Source organism: Trachemys scripta, chromosome 1, assembly GCF_013100865.1.
Source record: "Trachemys scripta elegans isolate TJP31775 chromosome 1, CAS_Tse_1.0, whole genome shotgun sequence".
Lineage (NCBI taxonomy): Eukaryota > Metazoa > Chordata > Testudines > Emydidae > Trachemys > Trachemys scripta.
Window position 1 is genome coordinate 160,081,069 of NC_048298.1, and position 24,880 is coordinate 160,105,948.

At 39.5% G+C, this 24,880-nt stretch overlaps 2 protein-coding genes across 6 annotated transcripts in view; one reads left to right on the forward strand and one right to left on the reverse strand.

The window, feature by feature from the left end:
* The window catches only part of ARL13B (ADP ribosylation factor like GTPase 13B), a 79,004-nt gene that overhangs the window by 18,886 nt on the left and 35,238 nt on the right, over nt 1-24,880 (forward strand). The gene's annotated exons all lie outside the window — the stretch shown is intronic.
* On the reverse strand, nt 6,418-22,992 carry STX19 (syntaxin 19). The gene is made up of 2 exons (XM_034791332.1): nt 22,708-22,992; nt 6,418-8,457 (listed from the first exon to the last, which is right to left on the reverse strand). The coding sequence occupies exon 2, from the start codon at nt 8,390-8,392 to the stop codon at nt 7,514-7,516; it is 879 nt and encodes a 292-aa protein (XP_034647223.1). The 5' UTR covers nt 8,393-8,457; nt 22,708-22,992; the 3' UTR covers nt 6,418-7,513.

Sequence of the window (24,880 nt, forward strand, 5' to 3'; positions counted from 1 at the left end):
ACATAGGGAACAGACTTTCTGGATTAAACTGTTGCTTTTTTATTTTTAGATCTAAAACTTTTTTACTTGAGCTGTACTTTAAGAAACCACGTTACTGTAGTTTTTTGAGGTGTGAGACATTATGCCCCATATTCTTCATAGAGATATTGTTATGAAGTGATTATAGCATAACCAAGATGTATTTTAGGCAAGATGGGTCATGCGAGGTATCATTGAAAAGGTTATGATTTTACTGAATATGATTATCCTATTTGTTTGCATGTATCATTTCTGTATCTGAAGTTAAGAATATTGACTATGTATCAATTACCAGTGGGTTTACACCTGGGGAACGCCCACCAGACAGAATGCAATCAGTCTAGATGGCTCACTGTGAGGAAGAGCCATTAGAACAATAGGTCTTTGAAGATGCTAATCTCCTACCTTCCTAGAAAGGCTTCCTGAGGACCTTACAATTAGTCTTTGAGTTATGGCTGTAGGGTCACGTGATTAAGTCACCTGGTACTGGAATCCATCTTGGAATACCAGTGTTTTTCCACTGACTGGCGTGGGAACTAAGTTTGGAAACAAAGGCTTCCCGCCATAAGCAAAAGCTGTTTGAGGCAGGGGAGTGACCTCAACGGAGGTCATTCTTCACTGTCTCCTCACCCAAGATGACTGCTGGAAACATCTAAGAAAAAGACTGGGAAGAGAAGAGCTGAGCCCAAGCTGGAAAGGTGTCTTGCCTGTGAAAGAAATACCTAGAGTTTTAAGCTGCAAGCAAGAGCAGCTTGCCTTCAAGAACCTCTGCATTCTGCCCAAAACAACAGTTAGGGTGAGAATTTGCTAGTTATAACCAGTTTCTTTAGTATATTGATCTTACCTTGCATGTTTGTTTCATTTGCTAGGTAATCTGCTTTGACCTGTTTGCTATCCCTTATAATCAATTAAAATCTACCTTTTGTAGTTAATAAACTTGTTCCGTTTTGTCATAACCCAGTGTGTGGAATTCATAACTGGGGGGGCAAAAAGCTGTTGCATATCGCTCTCCACGTTGAGAGAAGGAGCAAATTTCATGAGCTTGTGCTGTACAGTTCTCTGTGCAGCACAAGATGGTGTAATTTTGAGTTTTCACTCCGGGGGGGGGTGCACTTGAGTATCTGGGTAGTTCCTTTGCTGAAGTCTTCCCATGCAGGGACTACTCAGCCTGCCTGTTACAACAGCTGGGTGTGTCCCTATGTGTATGTATGCTGGTGAAAATGTGAGACCGGAAGTGGGTCTGCAGCTTGTCACAGCAATACAGTTAAAGGGAGCACAGGCTGGTGGGACAGTCTGGCTCAGTGTTACCCCAGTTCCAAGTGGTACCACAGGGGGAACCCATTAGAATGTGGTTATCAGTAATAATTATGTCTTAGTTTAATGTCCTTTTAAGTCATCTCTCTTTAGGTCCTGTTGGCATCTGCTTTTTAATTTAGCCATCGCGAGAAGTAGTATCTTAAGACATTGGCCTACTACATTTTCTTTGCCATACAACACTACTGCTTAATTTGCTAAGCTTGTTTTGCTAATGTAGGTCTTGTAAGAGTGTTAGTGTTAGAACACTTAAATGGCTAATCAATATTTTATATGCAGTGAACAACAGTGGAAAATAAGTTAGAGTAATAGAAAGTAAGGCTTGTGTTCCAGTGATTCATATGGGTCAGTTCTCTCATCGATGTCTTAGCAGTTTAAACAGATGTCTAATGCTAATGGATTTTCTTCTTTTGTGCTTAAATTCCCCTATGCTCTAATTGGGAGGGAGGGTCTAGATCTCATATTATGTAGACAAATATCCAGCCTGCTGGCATTATTAAAAATGATCTTCTCTCTCTAAGTGCTTGAAAGCATGACAATGAGAGGGTAAATTTCATAAAAATGTCAGTGATAGCCCTTGAGGCTTATAATAGATTGCTGGGTAGGGCAAGGGGAAATGTTGTATTTTCAAGGCAGAAAGTTGTTTTTCTTTTCTGCTATCATTTTGTTAATGAGGGACTGTGGCTGCTAATGTATCAAATAGTTGCATAACACAGTCATGACTATCTAACGCACTTTTCTAACCAAAATGTATTTTCCTTTGTCTGTTAGTTTTTCTGTATAACTCTGCGGCTATAGAAAGCCCATTTTATGTTCTAGTAAACTGCACTAATAAGATCTTGTGTTTTTATTAGTTGCACACATATACCTCAAGTGCCTTGGCTAACCAACATAAACGATCCACATCAAAGTCTCACAATGTCCATATACGTTCTACTTTCATCAGTTAATAGCAGCCTTTGAGCCCTACGCCTGTTTTTGTTTTTCCTCTCAAAACCTTGGCAATATATTATATATTTGTCTGTCTTACTGTGCTCTAATATGGACAACAGAAACAAATTCTTTCACTATTTACTTCCTCCTAGATGGAAAATTATTTTCCATAACTATTGTTGAAAACCTGGGCTTTATTCCATGTTCAAAAATAGAAGTGTTTTTTTCTTTTGAAGTAAACTGTGTTAGCAGGAAGAGCTAGACTGGTAACACATTTTTTTCACAGATAAGACTGCAATATGTACATCTATACCACATGGGATCTTGCGTAAACAGGTGGTGTTTGTTAAAATGTGCACTTCATTAGAATAATATTTTAGGCAGGGTTTCTTGAACTTTTGTCATAGTTTTCCTCCCATTCAGGTACAGAAAGAAGGCCACTTTTTTTTAAGGGTTCAGGGAACGGTGCATGTTGGTAGCATATTAGTTATGGCAGCCTTTTCTTTCTTTCTCTTTCTTTCTGCTGGCTTGTTTCCACTTAACTCTTCCAAAGCCAAAGTGTCTATAGGGTATACACAGTATACCAGGGGTCTCAAACTCAAATTACCACAAGGGCCACATGAGGACTAGTACATTGGCCTCAGGGCCGCATCACTGAAACCTTTTCATACAATGATACAAAAGTATAGTAAAAAATGAACTGAGACCTGTGGGGCCCTGCTGAACATATCATGGCTCGCCTGCCCTGTCAGCTACTCTGGAGGCACCAAGAAGGATTTGATCTGAAAGGGAAAATGGAGAGCCTGGGCAAGACACTTGACTCTCGCCTCCTGAGTCTACGATTTAAAACCAAACTGATGTTGCATGATATGAGTTTGCTGGTCTCAGTTTAGGGTCTGGTGGTCAAGTCTCTTGTGACTCCTGTCTGTTGATTTAAAGGTAGTCTACGGCTCTGGGGCCAGAGGTATGGCAACATGTGCAGGATGCCTTTAGCCCCAGCCCCAGCTCTGAGCATCTGGGCTGGGGCTAAAGGCAAAGAGGACACTAGCTTCCACAAGGTGATGTTCTGTTGTAACCGTTCCTGTGGGGGAAGAGCCTCCTAGTTCGTGTACACAAAAGAATGAAAATGCTGAAGGGGCAGGCAGCAGCCAGCTGCAGTTTGTAGGCAGGGAGCATGTGCCGCATGTGAGCACATGTCTTGTAACAGGAGGTAGGAGGTGCTGTCCTGAGATAGTGGGGGATAGACGCACATTGATCTGATTCAAGTAAACAAAACCATCCAACCCGCACTTTCAAGAGAACTTCCCACCCAAATCACTCGTCCCGCAGAGCTGCAAACATTCTACCTTTGGCAGGCAGCAGCCAAAGCAGAATGCCAAACCACCTCACTCAAACAATAAACACGCTCCCTCCCTGCCCCTATTCCAACTCCTTCCCCAAATCCCTGCCCTGGCCCTGCCTCTTCCCCTGAACATGCCACGTTCCCGCTTCTCCCTCCTCGCCCCTCTTCCCGGAGCATGCAAACAGCTGTTTGGCGGCGGCTGGGCAGAAAGCTCTGGGAGGTAGGCAGAGCAGCAGGGACGTGGCATGCTCGGGGGGAGGAGGTGAAAGGGGGGAGCTTGGCCGCCGGTGGGTGCAGAGCACCCACTAATTTTTCCCTGTGGGTGCTCCAGTACTGAGTCAGCACCTATGGTGGGCCCATGGGCTGCATGTTTGAGACTCCTGCAGTATACCATAGAACAGTAGTTCTCAAAGTTTTTTTTCTGGCGACCCAATTGAAGAAAATTGTTGATGCCCATGACCCAACGGAGCTGGGGATGAGAGATTTGGGAGGGGCTCAGGGCTGGGGCAAAGAGTGTGGGTGAGGGCTGCGGGGCCGGGAATGAGAGGTTCAGGGTGTGGGAGGGGGCTCAGGGCTGGGATAGGGGGAGGGGGCTCAGGGCTTACCTCCGGTGGCTCCTGGTTGGCACAGCTGGGGTGCAGAGGCAGACTTTCCACCTGTCTTGACACCGCTATGCCACAGAAGCAGCATGTTCAGCTCTTAGGCAGAGGCGCACAAGCGGCTCGGGGTGGCTCTCACCCGCAGCTACCGCCCCCCCAGTGCAGAGCCAGTGCTCAGTGCGGGAGCAGCGCACGGAGCCCTGTGGCCCCCGCATCTAGGAGCCGGACCTGATGCTGGCTGCTTCCGCAGCGTGATGTTGGAACAGGTAGGAACTAGCCTGTCTTTGACGGGCAGCACCGCCGATGGGACTATTAATGGCCCGGTTGGTGGTGCTGATGAGAGCCACTGCGACCCAATGCCTTCCATTCCACAACCCACAGTTTGAAAACCACCGCCATAGAAGGTTCTGCTTTAGTAGAAAGCTTTTGGGAGAAAAAAAAATTCTTGTGCTTTTTGTACCTGAAACTTGATAAATATTATCTTAATGCTGATGCATGATATATATATAATCTTAGCCCACTTAGACTTTGTGTGTTTTCACTAATGTTTTTGGATGTCCCAATTTGTGGTTGCTGAACTTGAGACTTGTTTAAAGTAGCCTTATTTTCAGAAGGACCTTCTGGAAGTTAGGCCCCACTCAAGTGTGTCAAATTGAGCACCCCAAATCACTATTCGCTTTTAAAATGTAGGTCTGTATCTTATAGAAGTTGCTTGCTATAATCAAAGCCTTTACATGAAATCTTGGCAGATTGCATTAGTGTCCAAAGGAGGAATTCAAAGAATCTTTCTGTTAAGAGTTTCTTTGGAATCCAAGCTTCTGATAATACTTTGACACAGGTTAGTTTGGATTATAACTTAAATTTGGAGTGGGGAATTGCTTCATTATATTTCTAAGCTAAATGTAAGTGTTTAGAATTAGTTTAGTAGTTCTCTGTGTGGGTTTATTAGCACCAATAGTGACTTGATGGGATTCTAGCATAATTATCAGAGAAAACTAGCAACTCCAGTTTCTCAGAATTTCAGTAGGCTTTGATCTGACCACTCTGAATGTCTTTAGATTTGCCTGGATTTTAGCATGCCCCAGGGGAGTTTGGAAATGTTTCCAAGTTTTTCCTGAAGTAATTGCATTGGCATTCTCAATTAGAATTGCAGTAGGCCAGCATTTTGAAAGCTGGAGGGTGCAATGCTATTCCAAATGGGACTTTGAGCAGAGGAGGGAGACAGCAGTGGGGATGTACATGGCTTTAGCACTCCAGATCCACCTACTTCTTCCCACTGCAGAAATACTTCTGCTGCAAGTAAAACAATGGTCTGTCTCTCAAAAGTCATTTGTCTTCACTTCCTGCCTTCCTAATGCAGCTTAAGTGTCTAAGGCTGCAGGCTCAGCTAGCTCAAGTTTTGTTTCTCATCTTCTCTCCTTGTGGCTCCAGGGGACTCAAGCACCACAGCACGTAGCTCTTTAGGCAGGATGGGAGGGGGGAACAAAAACACCAGAAGCAAAACAAAATTATAAATCGAAAGGCAAATATGCTTAAAAGAAGAAACAAGGTATGGGAAGATAAAGCGAACAGAGATAAAAGGATGAGAGGAACATGGCTGAGGCCTGGTGAAAGTAGGGCCTGGAGGGCATCCAACCATCCATCTATCTCGAGGGGAACTGATACAAAAGAAAAAAGCAGCTTGGACACCTCTGCATTAGGCTCCTATCTAATCTTTGCTACCATCTCTGAGTTGGACTCCATTGTAAGTTTGCAGTGGATGAAGAGGTAATGTCTGATTGTTTAATCATAAACATAGTTTTAAAAGGTAAATTCACAGACTGTTTTTTAATTAATTTGTCAGAAGTTGAAAAGCTTGAGATATAGATTCTGAAGTTTGAAGAGGAGAATTAATTCACGTCACTTTGGCTACATAGGCACCATCAGGGAATAAATGTATATAGTCCACAGTACTGTATTTTGGTATGGAGTGCTTTTTTCATGATCTTACTGTTGTATTTATTGCCACTGTAACATTCTCAGTGTAGTTTTATATGGAAATATTCATGTACTTGCATATTTGATGTAAGTTCAGTTCTGCTTTAATTAAAGTTTGTCATGTGATGAAACCTCCAGGAATACATCCAACCTAAATTGGCAACTCTACAGGTTAATTGAATTTAAGAAATACTTTTCTTGAAGTGCAAGTGATCTGAGATCTTTAACTAACTGAAGACTGAAAAACCTAACTAACTTGGTGTGTTCTAAATACTCACCTTGCTAAATAGGAACTATTGGATAATCTCTGTGTGGGAATGGGGAGAGGGAAAGTTTTGAGTGAGGGAATAGAATAAAATACGGACAGTATAGCCATTGAATGAGGTTTCTATATTTCTCTAATTCACACTTTTAGAAAACAGTGGTTACCTTGATAATTTAGAATTGTTTGGTTCAGTCCTTGTATTTAAATAGTTAAGATATAAACACATTAATTACACATCATAAACACATACATTCACTCTGGACAGAAATATAATTCACACGTTTTATAAATGGAGAAATGTGCGTGGTTCTTCTCTCCAGTTGGCAACACTTGTGATTTTTATCATGGTTTTAGTTATACATGATGTCTTAATTTAAAGGCTCATTCCTGGAGAAAAGTGATTAAATAGATATCTCAGCTTGCAAATTTAAAAACAAAAAAAAGTTGCTAGCCCTCATAGTTGCTGAGAAAAGCCTGAAAACATGACTCAGTTGCAAGTTGAAAGCTCAAAAACCAGAAGGCAAATAAAAATAACCTTAAACTTTTATATAAATTTTTAACTATAATTAAGCCAGTCTCATAGTTTTTGGGGCCTGACATGATTTCTGAATGTTTGGTGTTAGCAATACTGTTAATACTGCCGAGCACCACTGGTGGAACCTCCTACACCTTGCGTTTATATCACACTGGTCACTGTGATAACCCACCAGCTCCACTGGACAACCTCTTGTAAAGCAGGATTACTCTGGGTTGGTAGGATCAGAAAAGGTGATCTTTCCACTTCCTCTGCTTCATCTGTGTTTCCAATATAACACTTCTACCACAGCCGATCAGAAGAGACAAACTGCTGAGAATTCTAGAGAAGTAGTCACTTGCAGGAGTACAGACAGGATTTTTTTTTTTTCCCTTTTGAATGTGAGATGCACAGAAGTAGAAGGAAAGAGCCCTCGAGGTGGGGGAGAGTAAGCAGAGACAAACTGAAGTGTAAATGGAACCCACAGAACTGCTTCAAAATTTCTGCTGGCAAAATAGTAGCCTGTGAATATTGAGAATCATCCCTTTTTGTTATCTGCAGCGTGGACAACACCAGCAACATATTGCTTTACAAGGGTTTCTCTTTCTATACTTGGCTGCAAGTCTAAACTTCTCTTTTGATGTTTGAACATAATCTTGAGTATTGTTTACACCCATTTCAATGTTGTTGATGATTTCTCCTTGTTTCTCCACCAGAAGCGAGATCTGGATAAACAATTCCTTCAAGTCTTTGATGTGGTTCTCCAGATTGACCAGTTCTTTGTGTCTTTGTTCAATCTCCGATAGTTGAGCTTTAGTGATTTTGACTTCAGTAAGCAGATTTTCATTGAAAATCTCCCATTTTCCTTGTTGAAGCATATCATTCACTTCTTCTTCGGAGACCTCTTTCCCAACCACGTCAAGCTGGCGGACAATGAATGTCTTGCATTTCTCCTGCTTGGCTGTTATAGCATCATTGTATGAAAGCATGGTGTTCTGGAAACGCCAGAAAAGGAACGCATGCTGAGATGTAAGGATTCTTACAATGGCAGAAGATGGCCCGTGTTCGCTTTCAGACTTCTTCAGTGTTTTTGATAGTTCATCCAAGCATTTACTTACATGCTCTGCTTGTATTTTTATTTCTCTTGTAATGTTGGACTCCTTTTTAAGAACACTGAACCTTCTCATTGAGGACACAAGGCTTTTCTGCTGCTGACCAAACTTTTGAACATCTTCTGCCAAGTTACTAATTTCATCCTGAAGTCTCTGGATTTCATTTAGGTGCCTCTCAGTTATGGGCTCTTTCTCATAAATAATAGCTTGCTGTTCAAACTCTAGTTGGTCTTCTTTCACCTCAGGCACACAGCTGTTCTCTTCAGCTAGCTGCAGTTCTTTTGCTCGCAGTTTAAGTTCTTGAAGGCGGTCTTTCATTTTTTCCGCTGTGCAAGGAACAGCAAGCTAACTTTCTTTCCTTATGAGTTGATGTCACTGTAATCCTAAATGTAACAACAACAAGAACAAAAATAACCCCTGTTTAGCAATTATTGGCACACAAACTGGCTATGCAAATGGCAGAGAGCTATTCCTGTGCACAGAGATAAAATGTCAAAAACAGCAAATGGGAGAAGATGAGCATCTGACTAAATATACCTTGTATCGGGTGATCACAGCTATTTGATAAATTGCATTTAACATGTATTGCTGACTCCTTCACCTACACCCTGCCCACTAATCTACTTCCACTAGGACTTGCTGTAAAACCCCAAGCCTTTGACTTGCTTCAAACAGATGCCAGTTGAGAGCATATCCCAGCCTTTTCACTGCAGAACTTACTCCCCAAATGTACACTGGCCTTAGGCCCAAGATGGGCTGTTCAGTCCTGTGCCAGTAGTAGTTTTATGGTTTATCTAGAAATTTAAAATGGATTAGAAAATGAAGGTAGGGCATGTTTGAAAAAAAATTGTCATAAAATAATTTACATTTTAATATGAATTCTTGGAGTGTGAGGTGAAATTCCTACTAGTGTAGTTCTGAATTTGCAGGATTAGAAACAAGAGTTTTATAGCATTCTCAGCTTCCCAATGGGCCACACAGCACTTAATTTCTAGCCCTGGGTTGTTACAAGCTAGACCTTCAAAAGTGAAATGTTTTTGTTTGGAAAAGCTATTTTAGGCCTTTTGTTTAACATGATTCAGAAATCTCTGTCCCCCATCCCTCTCCTTCCAAGGCCTGTATAGTTAAACTAAGGGGTAGCTACTTTTAAAATTCCTTTATTGTTTTGTAAGTTGTATTTGGTGCATACAGCATTCATGGTAGTATAGTTGGAAGGTTTTCTCTGTCTTTATTAGAATTACAGTAGAACCTCAGAGTTACTAACACCAGAGTTGCGAACTGACTGGTCAACCACACGCCTCATTTGGAACTGGAAGTACCCAATCAGTCAGCAGAGACGACGGGAAAAAAAAGAGAGGAAAAAACAAAACAAACAGTGTACAATACAGTACTATGTTAAACATAAACGTCAAAAAAATGTAAACTTACCTTTACAAAAAAATATAAAGGGGGTAAGGAAACGGTTTCTGTGCTTGTTTCATTTAAATTAAGATGGTTAAAAGTAGCATTTTTCTTCTGCATAATAAAGTTTCAAAGCTGTATTGAGTCAATGTTCAGTTGTAACCTTTTGAAAGAACAACCACATTTTATTCAGTTACGAACAATCTCCATTCCTGAGGTGTTTGAATCACTGAGGTTCTACTGTACCTGCTTAACATATTCATAGTTCTACAACATGTGACTAATAAAGCCATCTCAAGCTAATAAGGTTTATATCAGACCAGGACATCCTATATTCTCTTCCTCTCTGTGAGTCTCTCCTATAATTTTTAATGGAAAATGAATTTGATTCTAGTTTCTAATCACATTACTCCACAAGCTTTTCATTTCAAGCATAGAAACCTAACTAGAATATACCAGATAGAGTCAAGGAGGTACTTGGAACCCATTTGAGGATTATCTATATTAAAAATAGTCATGTTCTTCTGATACTAAGGTTATAGCACAGACTAGGATTTAACTGCAAATCTGAGGAATTTATCTTTCAAATGACACATGGGACAACCTTGAACTAGGCTTCCTAGTGACCGAGGATGTGGAAAAAGCTCATGTACTCAATGTTTTTTTTTTTTTTTTTTTTCTTTTTTTTTTTTTTCCTCTGTCTTCACAAACAAGGTCAGCTCCCAGACTGCTGCACTGGGCAGTATGGGGAGGAGGTGACGAGCCCTCTGTGGAGAAAGAAGTGGTTTGGGACTATTTAGAAGAACTGGACGAGTGCAAGTCCATGGGGCCGGATGCGCTGCATCCGAGGGTGCCAAAGGAGTTGGCGGATGTGATTGCAGAGCCATTGGCCACTATCTTTGAAAACTCATGGCGATTGGGGGGAGGTCCCGGATGACTGGAAAAAGGCTAATGTAGTCCCCATCTTTAAAAAAAGGAAGGAGGAGGATCCAGGGAACTACAGGCCAGTCAGCCTCACCTCAGTCCCTGGAAAAATCATGGAGCAGGTCCTCAAGGAATCAATTCTGAAGCACTTAGAGGAGAGGAAAGTGATCAGGAACAGTCAGCATGGATTCACCAAGGGCAAGTCATGCCTGACTAACCTAATTGCCTTCTATGAAGAGATAATTGGGTCTGTGGATGAGGGGAAAGCAGTGGATGTGTTATTTCTTGACTTTAGCAAAGCTTTTGATACGGTCTCGCACAGTATTCTTTTCAGCAAGTTAAAGTAGTATGGGCTGGATGAGTGGACTATAAGGTGGATAGAAAGCTGGCTAGATCGTTGGGCTCAACGGGTAGTGATCAATGGCTCCATGTCTAGTTGGCAGCTGGTATCAAGCGGAGTGCCCCAAGGGTCGGTTTTGTTCAATATCTTCATTAATGATCTGGAGGATGACGTGGACTGCACTCTCAGCAAGTTTGCAGATAACACTAAATTGGGAGGAGTGGTAGATACGCTGGAGGGTAGGGATAGGATACAGAGGAACCTAGGCAAATTAGAGGATTGGGCCAAAAGAAACCTGATGAGGTTCAACAAGGACAAGTGCAGAGTCCTTCACTTAGGACAGAAGAATCCCATTCACTGTTACAGACTAGGGACTGAATGGCTAGGAAGCAGTTCTGCAGAAAAGGACCTAGGGGATACAGTGGACGAGAAGCTGGATATGAATAAACAGTGTGCCCTTGTTGCCAAGAAGGCTAATGGCATTTTAGGCTGTATAAGTAGGGGCATTGCCAGCAGATCGAGGGACGTGATCATTTCCCTCTATTCGACATTGGTGAGGCCTCATCTATGTCCAGTTTGGGGCCCCACACTAGAAGAAGGATGTGGAAAAATTGGAAAGAGTCCAGCGGAGGGCAACAAAAATGATTAGGGGGCTGTAGCACATGACTTATGAGGAGAGGCTGAGGGAACTGGGATTGTTTAGTCTGCAGAAGAGAAGAATGAGGGGGGATTTGATAGCTGCTTTCAGCTACCTGAAAGGGGGTTCCAAAGAGGATGGATCTAGACTGTTCTCAGTGGTGGCAGATGACAGAACAAGGAATAATGGTCTCAAGTTGCAGAGGGGGTGGTTTAGGTTGAATATTAGGAAAATCTTTTTCACTAGGAGGGTGGTGAAGCACTGTTACCTAGAGAGGTGGTGGAATCTCCTTCCTTAGAGGTTTTTAAGGTCAGGCTTGACAAAGCCCTGGCTGGGATGATTTAGTTGGGAATTAGTCCTGCTTTGAGCAGGGGGTTGGACTAGATGACCTCCTGAGATCATCTAGTCAAGGGAAATGGGTATAGTCTATATTTTGTCCTCTGAAGCCTGGCATTGTGGCATCTTCTCTTTCTGGAACTGGGTAAGTGCCATGTAATAGGTATGTTTTAAGAGGTTTAAGTTCTATTTGATTTTTTTATTTTGGTACAGCACTCTGATTTTAATTAACTTAATGTATGAATTTTTTATTCATGTAAGTATGTAAGGTGTGTAGACTGTTAGATGATTAGTCCCTTAGAAAATGAATTTCCTGTAGTCTTTTCAGCTGCTCCTTCAAAATGATCTTGAAGAGGCAGTGTTCCACCCTTTCCTGTGCCTGTGTTCTCTATCATCTGTGGACAACTAAAAATCAGCTTCAGCAGTGTTGCCTATTCCTACTATCAGCCCTCCATCATTCTTCAAAAAAAATTATAGCAGGATTTTGGAAGGGAATGAAACCAATGTCTGATGATGCAACTTTAACAAAACAGCACACTTGCAGTGAAGCTTTCTTTGAATGTTTAGCTTACACTGTCTTTGGAGTGTAATAGTTTTAAAGTATTTAGTTAAATGTTATACTGTACGGGTCATTACGTAAGCAGAGCCCCAGATGACTGTTTGTGTTTCTTGTGCTTATTGCTGTCTCTCAGACTCATGGGGGCTTTCAAATAGTGGTAGTCTTAAACAGTGTGGTGAAAAACCTTATATGGACTGGAATCTCAAATGTGGAATTGACATGTTTTAATGTAGTGGCATTTTCGTGGCTGTTTCAGTACTACTGCTATTAAGCCCTCTTCTCCTCTTCCTACACCCCCGCTCCCTATCAAAGGAGAAAATAATTTATGGGCTTGTTTTTACAGTAGAATCTCAGTTCCCAGCTACCGCTCTGGAATAGGACTTGGGGTAACTGTCTAGTTCAGGATTTTTGTGCAAGTACAGCATAATGATAAAGTTGTATAGTACCTGATGACCTTACATTTGGAGCTACTAGTGTAAAATTCATTTTAATGTCACAGAGCTTTAGTCAGCCCAAATATTTTTCCAGAGGACTTCTACAACATGACTCTGAAACTTTTCTGGAATTAAACATTGGTTATACTAGATCTGAGATGAGGGATATATTTAAATTATAAACCAAAGATAACTACACTTAGGAGTGTAAATTACATAAGCATCATTAAATGTGAAGTTAGTGACTTTCTTTAATAAATTGTTTATATGTTGAATGGGAAATATATGTTCTATATATAGAATGGAAAATAAATTGTTTATATCTAGACCAATTTAGGATTTTCTTTAAGTTAATGTCTAAATTTGTTCATGTTGATTCCAAACTGCTGCTTTGTCTATCAGGATAACGAGTTGTCAACCTGATACATCTACGTTAGATGCAACAGAGCAACAAATTACCAAGAGTAGATTACTTCTGGGTTAAATTATATTTATAATCTTTTCTGTGAATGAACAGGAACCTTAGGTCTAGTCAGCAAAACAGGTATGTACATTTGGGATGTGAACTCCGATATCAACCAGCTAGTGCTGTAGTACTGTTTTTATTAAAGTTTGGCTAGTAGAAATTTCTCATCATGTGCCTTGAAGAAAAACACAACACTCCCCACTCTCCTTTAACTCAAAAATGACTAATAAGATTTTGCTCAAATTTCCAAAAACCTTACCATCTGGCAAAAAGCAAGAATGGAAAATTTCAAAGAGGTGAAGACTGAAGGAAGAGAGGAGCATGTGGTAATGGAGTTGTAAAAGAAACTTCTGTGCGTCCTTAGCTATAGAGGTCATGACTGCCTGCTGTGACAAAGGATAAATGATAAAAACTTACTGTAAACTGTTCACTGGTCCTTACATAACTATACAGAGTACCATGACTACAGTCATGGTCCCTTGTTTGGCTCTGAAATCCTTTTCATTGTGTCTACAGAGATGATCTGAATGTTCTAACAGTTAGCATTTAGGTAGGGTTTACTCTCTGTTACCTTTACCTTTGGGATAAACTTCTCACTGGTAGCAAAAATGGACGATTTGTGCAGACTGGGACACTACATCTCCCTTTCTATAGACTTAATAGGGAGAGTTCAAGTGCGTCCTATCTTGAAATGTTCCCACCACCCTTAATTGAAGTGTACCTTTTGCACAAGGTTAATTTTCAGATGAACTTCACCAATTAGATCAGAACACGTTAGAATATATGAAGCAAGTTACGTTTTTAAAGCCTTTCTGTAATGTTATCAGAGTTCACCATCATACTACCAAGATTCAACTCCATAACCTTCAAATAATTCAAAATTGCTTAGAGTTACTGCGTAAAGAGTTGCCTCCACAGTTAGTAAGTGTAAACTAGTAGAATGTAATAACATTTTTGCTGTTTTTTTGGTAGTGACAGGACAACTTTTTTTTTTTTTAAATCATCAATATATTAAAAAAAGATCTTTAACAATCAAGTTCAGTATTATAGCATCTGAGTAGTGGCACACGTAATGACAGCAAAGGAGTGATTCCTATAAATTGTCAGTATGCAAAACACCTTTTGTACATATTTACACAGTAGTGTGAACACCTTAAATAATAGTACAGTTGTAGTTTCTCTTATCCCTAGTCTACACTTAAGGTCCCTAAATACATTTTTGAATAATGAAAAGTTATGAAACTGAACACTTGTGAATATATTTCCAACAAACTCTTAAATATGCCTGTCCACAGGAAGATTTAACAGGAAATCAAACAACAATAAATGTAAACTGTATTCAGACTTTTTGCTGCGGGGCATAAGTAATTGAAGTAAAGATAGATACTGTATCCTAGCATTGGTAGTCTCCCCATGTTCTCCTTGATTTTTCTTGTTTTTTGCTGCTATCTTCGTTTTTTTGTGATACAATGTAATATTTTTCTAAGAGCCAACAAATCCAGCAGTGTCAGTGTTTTGGTAATGTACAAAGACTTAAGATCAGGCAAGCTTGTTAATCTACTGGAAAACATTATTTTGCACAAACAAAGAAGCCCTTGCATGATGTATTCATGTTGTTGCAATAATTCCTTAGCATAGCTAAACTTACTGTACATCTGCCCCTAGTAGAAGACATGTGATTCGTTAAAGATAACATTCTTTTGAAATGTTTCAGAATTGCTTGGCACCATTTAGACTGCTCCAGGGAAAGTTCAGATTGGGGCATGTGAAAGTAATCGGGAGTGCTGAATAAAACTTCAGAGAAGTGACCTGAAAATCTGTTTTAGCATAACCTAACACATCTGTTGACCCGTGTTAATTTAGTATGATTTAAGAAGCCTATAATTAAAAGGCAAGTTATAAGGGTACACCATTGGTGGTAATGGAAGGTGGCAAAATAGAGCTTTTGTGAAGCTGAATGATTTGCAGTTAATTGTTGGAAAACTTTAAAACAAGCAGTCACCATGTTACCCCTTCAAAACCAGTTATAATCATAATGAAACGTTGGCTGCCAATTCAGTGTTAGTGTAAACATGCAATGGCAGAAAAATAGTGTTTTGGGATTTTGTGTGTTTTTAAAAAACTGTCTACTTAATTTCCATGTATTTGAGTGACATTATCTTCAAATTGGGGAATGCACTCTTCCTTATAGGAAAATGTAGTGATAGTGTATGAATATCCTGGGACTGTGTACTGGAATATTCAGAATACTAGTCTCCTATCTTTCCCTACACGCTCACAGATTGAGCAATTAGTGTTCAAATATTAAACTCACAGAGTTAAGAGGAAAACACTTTAAGTAGCTATTAATAATTGGATGACTTTGTGTTTTTATTTTACTGTCTTAGTGGGAATGGAATGTAGGCAATTGAAACTTATTTCCATATCTTACATCCTTTCAGCCTAGCCCTTGCCTGCAGACACTGCTTGCCAATTAAGCTTCTCAGTGTGTTGGCAACTAATTCAGAAGTTTCAGATAAATACAGTTGACAAGTTGAAGTGGGGGATAGGTAGATTGTGTAACTGCTGGCAGTCTCATTATGCTATGGCTCAAAACAAGCGGTGTAAGTGCTCAGTATTTTCAGTCAAACACAGTGCAGCCTTGAATGGCTGCAAACACAGTTGATATCCATTTCTAACGTGGTTCCAAGCTATATTACAACTGTGTTCAGAAACAACGGTATAGACTATATGAGAGAGAAGAACCCTGCATCACAGTTGCTTTTGAGCACAGTGGCTGTGAGCAGAGTTTTAAGAGTGTAGTGTGATCTGGAGTCCAAGTCGTCATTCTTAGGTGCGTCATATTAGTAGTGCAAGAATAGGCTCGTTGAGATGTGCAACATTTGAAATGCCTGTAGTTAAAATATTTTTTGGTCCACATGGGAAAAATTAGATTAGATCTGAATTTTCAGTTTATTTAACAGCTTTGCTTGCGTATTTTCTCACAAAATTGGAGAACAATTTGTTATGCTTTCAACATTTTGCTGTAGAATCTTCCAGTGAGATTACCCCTAATGCTGCATTAAAGTAGATACAGAAGAAAAATTAAGTGCAGGCACAGGTTTTCTTTTTTTAATTTAAAACATCTTGCTCACAGGATATGCAGGCTATTTTTTTTGTTTATCAAATGGTAAGCAGGCTTGATGACTATTTCCTCTATTAAAAAAAGTCACTGCTTTAAAATGTTAAACAAGCTGATATTCATGGAAAAATAGTAAATTGTATTGGAACAAGTCACATTTTCTGCTTCTGTGCCAAATTCAATCCAGTTAGACCAGCTTCTATTTTTGAAACACTGCTGCATTTGTGCATATTGTAAAAAATGAATTATTCACTATAAACACTCTGGGTATCTGTGTGTTATATGTTGTGCAATAAAAGGAATGTAGCAAACAGAGGGACTCTGTGAAGGTTGTTCAGCCTGAAAAAACATACCCACTTGAACAGGCTTTATATACTGAAGGTTGTTATAGTGTATTAAACTGCACTGCACGTTTGTAGTGCAACATCGTTGTCCATTGTGTTGAAAAAGTAACAGTAGTGGGCAATAATGCTGACGTTAGAAATCTGATGCTTGGGGCTTACATTAAGAACGTGACAGTCAACTGGGATCATACCAGAGCAAGTGCTTTGGGGGCTATTTGTCCATACAGCTGTCCTAGCTTGCTGCGGGTAGGCTCTGCCGCTGACTCCTTATAGGGTTGTTAATAGAGGATCAGGGCTCTGATGTGAGCAGAAAGTGGTGAATTTGTGCGAGGTTGAATATTTAGATACTTGGTGATTAGCATGAGTAGGTTTTGAGGAGAAGTGAGTGCAGTGTGTGAAACTGGGAGTGGGATTAAAGAGGACAGTTGTGAAGGGAAAACAAGGAAGAAGCTTTGTTAAGAGCTGAAAGGGCTAGTGATATTAATGAGAGGGTTGTTTGAAGGTGTGAGGGATGAGTGGGAAGTTCTGGATATGACGGACAGGGGAAAAAGTGATCTCTTTGGACATAATAGTAGGGATTGAGGGTTCCTGAAGGAATGGTAAACTCCAGGAGAGGGAACTGCAGAATTTTGTAAAACCATTATATTCTGGTAAGAATGAGAATTATTGTAAGTTGCTAGCCTTGAGATGCTGGGTGGAGGAGGGGATTGTGAGCAGCTGAGATAGTACAGGGTCGAGAATGGGCTGAAGCACTAACATTAGTGGAATGTGAAGAAATGGTGGCTGGTGCAAGACATAGTCTGTAAGCTTTTATGCCTTCAAAGTACTCTACAACAGCTGATCCTCCACATGTTCCTGTGAGGTAAATGTTTTATTGCCTCTGTTTACAGTTGAGGAAACTGAGATAAGTAATGAAGTATCTTGTACACATTTTTGTCATTGGCAAAACCAGGATTTGGATTAGAAACCTGCAAGTTTTGGATCCTTTATTTTAAACATTGCCATAATAATAATTGTCACAATTCCCATGCGTACAGATAGCAGTTGTGCTGTATCTCACCGTTTCTTTGGGTAATGGAAAGTGAGAAGTGCATGCAGTATGGACTTCCAGAACTCAACACTAACAGCCTGGAGGTGGCCTTTTGTTGTTAAACGTACACTGCACCTGGAAGTCCAGACTGACAAACTACTCTTTTTACTAACTGCAGAAACAGGCAATCTGTGTAATGGGAGTGAATAAACCTAATTAGAAACGAGAATGGAGCTTTTTAAAGTTTCTAACATGGCTTTTACCGTAGCTAACATCCTAACTTTAAAAATGTCTTAATGTTGTCAGTGCCCCTTTTTGAAAACCCTGCCAGTTTTTTAAAATGAGTAATGGAGATGCTGACCTTTCTTCAGTTAATTTGTGACTACAAAATGGAGTAGCTTCACCTTTACTTGATTGTTAATGCAAATGTGATACAACTACAAATCATAAAACTTCCCCAATGAAAATTAGGCAAACCTCAGCTGCAATGGTGACTATTTTGGAAGCTCAGCCACTGCTATACTTTGAGGGCAAGAAAGCCGAGTAGCATGGGAGATGGGTGAAATCAATGCATTTAATTTCTGTGGCATCTGGGAGCTACCCAGACCATTCAAGGTTTGCGCTCTTGACTTATACAACTGAAGACTAAAAATTCATACTCTGTAGATTGCCAACTAGTGCTTGGTCCCATTTCACAGCTGCCAGACCAGAATGCTGACATTGTCCCCGTGAAACAGAGCTTTACTAAAGTGTGAAAGAGCTTTCCAGACAACTTTCAGTATTTTCATCAAAAGAACTGCACTGTGCAAAGAGCACACATCAACTGTATGCTGACTCCACAATCAAGCTCTCTATCCAAGTACAGTAGAGCAGAGGCAGTAGTAGTGTAACCACCTGCACTGCTCTGCTTCTGGGGGTGAGAGAGATCTTAAACCAACCCATGGCCCCTACGCTAACAAACCTGACAAGTTTTTGTGGACACAGTTATATGAGGATGTAGCCTAAACCCCCCAATTCACTTTACATTGGCCACCCAACTAGCTGTCAGATGATCTGGGTCAAATAGGCTCCAATGAGCTACAGGTGAAAGGCTTTATATCCCATTACCCAATTTCTACAAGGCTAGAGCTGGATTATTTAGTCTTCAGTTTTTGTCTGTGGAAGGTTTCCAGTTCCTTCTCCTTTATAATGTGTTTACATATAGTTTAAATCCTGTGCATAGACATATGAAAATACCAGTTACTGTCTATTGTCTGTCTGCCCTTCAGCCTGAAGTTTGGAATCCTTGTGTTGAACTCAGAGTTCTCTCTGGATAGAGCCTGTTTGATCGGGCAATCATGATTCAAATAGTTCAGGGTGGAGAGCTTTGAGAAAACACTCCCAGTAAATGAAAACAGGATTCAGAAGTGAGGTGGGAATGATTCACAGGTTAAGTTGTTCTAAGTCAGTAGTTCCCAAACTGGGGTTCATGAAATGTTACAGGGGTTTTGGGGGGAAAATTCCCTAATGGCGGACTGAGCTGTCCCTAGGGACCTCAGGCAGCATGGGACCAGCAGCCCAGAGCCCCTGGACTTCCAAGAGCTAAGCAGATCAAAGCAAGCATATCTATCACACTGAAGAGATTTAAACTTCAAGACTCCTTATAAGAAAAGGAAATTGAGGTGGATATTTTTTGCTGTTTTTAAAATGAAATAGGCAGCTAGTGTTGTTTTTAAAATTATTATGAAGAATAAGTTTAAGCTTTGTTGTAACGTGCGTTGTCTGCCTGGACTGCTCAAGACCTGAATGCTTGTGTAGGAGGAACTTTTTGAGTTGACTTCTTAAATACCTTCCTGCTGTTTCACATCTGATACTCCTTGATGAAACATAGGAGCCTTGTCTTATAACAGGCTTATTTAAAGTGATACAAGCTACAAAAGTGAGATGTTGGAAGAGTGTTGCCATTTTCATAATGTAATAAAAATACTGTAATGATAAATAATAATTAATAATAAATAGTATGTAATAAGCATGTCATAAAAACAAATTGTGTATTTCCAAGATCACTGCTTTTATAATTTATACTCTCGTAAAGGAGAAAATCCCTGGAAATATTCATTTTTAGGAGAGGGTTCGCGAGACTTGACATTTTCATGAAAGGGGTTCACAGGTTGTTAAAGTTTGGGAACCACTGTTCTAAGTGAAACAAGAGTTAGAATTGTCATTATCATGATTACTTCAAGTGGTAGCCTAAGAAAGGAGCTGCATTAGACATGGCTACAAATATAACTAACACAGAGAGAGATTATTACTGTATTTCTAAGTATACCCTATATTTAGAGGTGCTGGAGTTGACACTGGAGAATCTTGAATTGGATAAAGTGGATTCTCTTTAATCTCCTTCCAAATGCACGTATATGAACTCTCCATTCCATCCCCTTAGCAGGTGGATTGTACTGCAGCACCTTCCTTCAAGGCATATCATGCCATCAGTTTTTCAGGATAACTCACTATTTTAAATGGGAGTCCCAGTTTGAGAGGTAAAGTAGTATAATTCACTATCTTTGAGAAAGAAATGTCAGTGCCAATTTATTGGTAAATACAAAAAAGGCAATGATGGATTATGTGACTCTCACTTCTCAATAAATCCAGAACGTACTGTAAACTGAGTCTGTTACTTTGGAAATAGAGGCTAGGAGACTACTTATAGCTAAAAATCTATTGTAGATAGCTAATTTCATTTTGTAATATTTTACTTGGTTAATATCTGTTAAAGGTGTCCTGCAAAGAGGGGAGATGGGAATCAAGGGAGGCTTGCTTTCTAGGTCCTTCATAATATATAAAGAGGACTGAAAGTGTGAATTTTTGTATGTTGGTATTTCTAACATACAAAACAATCAGTATAGTCTTGTCTTCCATGACTTTGCCAGAGATTTCATTGGAAGACTAAAAAATTTACAGTGGGAGCTTACTAAGCCCTTAGTTGAAGGGGAAAGGATGTGGAATCTAAATAAATCTTTCCTCTCAACTGTAGGCCAGGTGTTTGAGTTAAATAGGCATTAATGAAAAACACAGTGTAAACAGGGAATAAAAATCCTTTCCTGCTGAGGTTTCACTTTCCTGGTATTAGTAGGAGTAGGTCATTCTATTAGTTGTCCATATGGCCTTGTGGGAAGAACAGGGTAAAGAAGACCTGAATTTCTAATGTTATAAACAACACCACCACCAAATTGAACACACTTTTCTTTAATACATAAATTTATTTTAATTATTAATACAATTAATAAATTCAGGCCTTCTCTGTATATCATGAAGTGCAGAAAAGCACAACCAACTTGCTTTTCCTTTGCCAATCATTATGATCAGATCTCTGTGCATTCGCATGCACATACCTCTCCTTTGTTTTTCCCACTACATATGGTAAGAATCTTGGTTAATATGCTACCTTGGCTGAGGGGAGAGAGAGAGACCAGTATCCATGATCTCTAAATGAAACCACTGTTGCTCATGGAAATACATTCCTATTGAATTACACCTCTACCCCGATATAACATGACCCGATATACCATGAATACGAATATAACGCGGTTAAGCAGTGCTCTGGGGGAGGGGAGGGGAGGGCTGCACACTCCGTCGGATCAAAGCAAGTTTGATATAACGCGGTTTCACCTATAACACGGTAAGATATTTTGGCTCCCGAGGACAGCATTATATTGGGGTAGAGGTGTACTACTGCTATTGCTAGCATTTCTGATACTGTACATTTTCTGAGTTTTTGGTACCCTTCACTGTTCATGATTTTTGATGGGCAGTATTATTAGAATTTTGGGCAGTACAGAGGCTTTAGAATCAATTAGAGAGAAATCACATTTGTAGGCAATACATGATTTATCTTGTCAGGTCAAATTGGGTCCAAAATTTTAGGTTCTATAGTCACAGGCTTTTACAAAAATTATTCCACATAGGAATGTTTTTAAGATAATTCTTAAAAAAAATCCATTGGCAAGATAGGAGTCAGTATACTCCTTCAGTATTTACATTGCAGCATTGTGCTTATGCATGAAAATCAGTGGATCTTGACCCAGGCTGGGAGGCAAAAAACAGAGAAAAGTAAAATTGGTTTTGTAAAATTCTTTCATGTATGATGGAGCTTGAAATATAAATAAAGAAATGTGCAACCTGACATTAATTTGAAAGTGTCCTTTTTCCATATTTGGATCAATCCACTAAACCATCTCTTGTATTTCAAAAACACGTAGCATTCAGATTTTTGTTTTCTGTTGCTCAGGTTTCTTAAATTTTAGAAATAACTTACTCCTTGATTTGCCTATTTTGTATTGTTATGAGGCATTCAGATTTTGCCTATAGATAGACAAGCATTCAGTCAAAAGTTCTGTTCATGTATCAGCAATACTTTTCTTAAATGCCAGATGCATGATGTCAGTGCTACTAAATGTACACAAACACTCCCTTTCCCATGACTCTTCAAATAAAGTTCAAAAGCTCTAGTCGTCATAAAAATCCTAATTGATCTAAGTTTTAGTGCTTTGACTTTAACATATGCAGAAGTAAATATGTTAATATGCAATCTTAAGAGAAACCCAAGTATCTTAATAGAAAATTAAAATAAGTATGCTCTTCTGTGTATACAGTTTTTCACTTGGTAAACTTAATTTGACAAACTGAGTGAAGCACTCTGCCGGTATATCATTTCAAGTGTGTTTTGATGTACGCCTCTCACAGTTTTAAACATGAACCTTCCTAATACAAGATTCTACTGACTTTGAAAATTAAAAGCAAGTCCTTTCCTTTAAGGTGATTCTGGCACACTTCCAGAAAAATAAATTTATGCATTAAAACTTGTCTCACAAATTAGCATTCATATATACATGAGCAGTAAAACTGTTGAGAGCATATTTACTAGTAGCACTATCAAATTCTGAGCAGGGGAGACATCCACTATTTGTGTATCTTCACACTTAGTTATTTCATTTTAAACTGTACTGTATACTGTTTCTGTAATATTTGCAACTATTAATGCAAAATAAAACCAACTGTTTACCTTATAATCCTGTGCTGGTGGCAGTCTTTTTTTTTGTTTTGTTTTGTTCTTCAGTGCAGTAATCCTACTTCTAAGGGTAAACTTCAGTGTATTCTGAAAAGTATGATTTTGACCATTTGTTTAAGTAATGCGTCTTGAGTGCCTTTCTGTTAAACAGTTTCTGCATGCCTGCTCCTCCTAGTTCTTAAATAATCTTCTGGAGAGTGCATCTCGGAGAGCTGTGGTATGAGAAGCTGACTCCTTGCAATGTAGTATTACAGTAGAGAGCAAACTGGTTACTTTGCTCTTAGGGAATCTGGTTCTGCCGGTTGGAGACTCAGCCTTGCGTTAGAGGAGGTTCATTTTATTATAATTGGCCAATAGCAGAAAGTTCCTGTGACTAGCTTCTTAGATACAGTATTTGTAGGCTGGAAGTACAGTAATGGCTGTTAAGTACAATATTCATTTAAAACAAAATAAAAACCAAAAACTTCCTTGAACAGGAATTGGAAGTTCTACGTTGAAGGCTCGCAGACCTATTCACAAAACTAGTTTGGAAGGGTAGGCCCCCCAACAGTCAGTATTTTAAAAGTCTTTAACTCAGTTCATAAATTCAATCCAAAGATAACACACAGGAAAAAGTACACCAGTGTTGACATGTTTAGGCTTGTCAGAATTCAATTTTCATTTATTTTTTATTTCAATGGATGATATCAGTGTTTATTTTTAAGATTTTTTTTTATTTTTATAAATTTTAAATTTTCACAGCTGTGGGAAATTATGGGAAATAATGATGTCGAATTTAAAAAGTTAAAGCTCATACCCATTTAAAACACACATTGTCAGCATCACATGTCATAGTGTACAAAGTAAATATACTTCAATCAAGCTAAGTTCTCAAACAGCATTTTTCTTTCTTTGCCCATCTGTAAGTTTTGATGATCATCAATGGAAGTATTTTTTCATCTTTTTGTGTATGGTGAAATCTATATTTGCCAACATTTACCAGTAAAAATCTAATCCCTCCAAGCATACGTAGGTTGTATCATCTTAATCAGTTCTCTTCACCAGTTGTATCCTCTTCTCTGGCTCTTTACCTTATCCAACAGATATAAGTAGTTCGTTATTTGATTTCTTATGTAATTGTTACTTATGCCAGGTATAGAAGCCTCAATCCTTTTCCAAATATTCAAAGTTTAAGGCCAGAAGGAACCATCAGATCATCTAGTCTGACTTCTTCTATGTCACAGGTCACCAACACCACTCAGCAGCCACACACTAAACCCAACAACCCAAATTAGACCAAAGTATTACAGTGTAATGCAAAGTGTTCCAGAGGCCGAGAATAGGTGGAGGTGCTGAGGTGCATCAGTGCTCAAGGCCCTTGTAATGATGGGGAAAGTATTATGTGGGTATAAACAAGTGACCTGCTCCCCATGCTGCAGAGGTGGGAAAAGAGGTGGAAAATAATGAGAATTCCTAAGGTTAGGGTCCCCTGTCTATTAGGCACCTGAATCAGTGGCCTGGTTTACAAAAGTTCAGAGCATCCAGCAGCTCCTAGTGAAGTGCACTGGGAAATGCTGGGTGGCCAACATTTTTGAAAACCAGACCACATGTTTAGGTGCAAAATGACAGATGTAGAAGCCTAAACTTAGGCACTCATTTTTTAAAAAATCTTGTCCTCAGCAATCTCCTTCTCTTTAGTTGTCATGGCTAGGCTTAAGTCAGTGTGTGTGGGGAAAAGAAGTTTCTCTTCATATTTGATGTCCTTGGTTGACTGGACTGCACTTAAGTATAGTATTTCTGCGAAGCTACCTTTTAGATCAGGGGTCGGCAACCTTTCAGAAGTGGTGTGCCGAGTCTTCATTTATTCACCCTAATTTAAGGTTTCGTGTGCCAGTAATACATTTTAATGTTTTTAGAAGGTCTCTTTCTATAAGTCTATAATATATAACTAAACTATTGTTGTATGTAAATTAAATAAGGCTTTTAAAATGTTTAAGAAGCTTCATTTAAAATTAAATTAAAATGCAGAGCCGCCAGGACCCAGGCAGTGTGAGTGCCACTGAAACACAGCTCATGTGCCGCCTTCGGCACGCGTGCCATAGGTTGCCTACCCCTGTTTTAGATTCTCCTCAAGGGGTTGTCAATGAAGACAGGACCTACTTTAACACTGAAGTTAGAATTTTATTTC

Excerpts from the sequence above, each read along its gene's own strand:
- STX19 (XM_034791332.1), bottom strand. The coding sequence starts at position 8,392 with ATGAAAGACCGCCTTCAAGAACTTAAACTGCGAGCAAAAGAACTGCAG.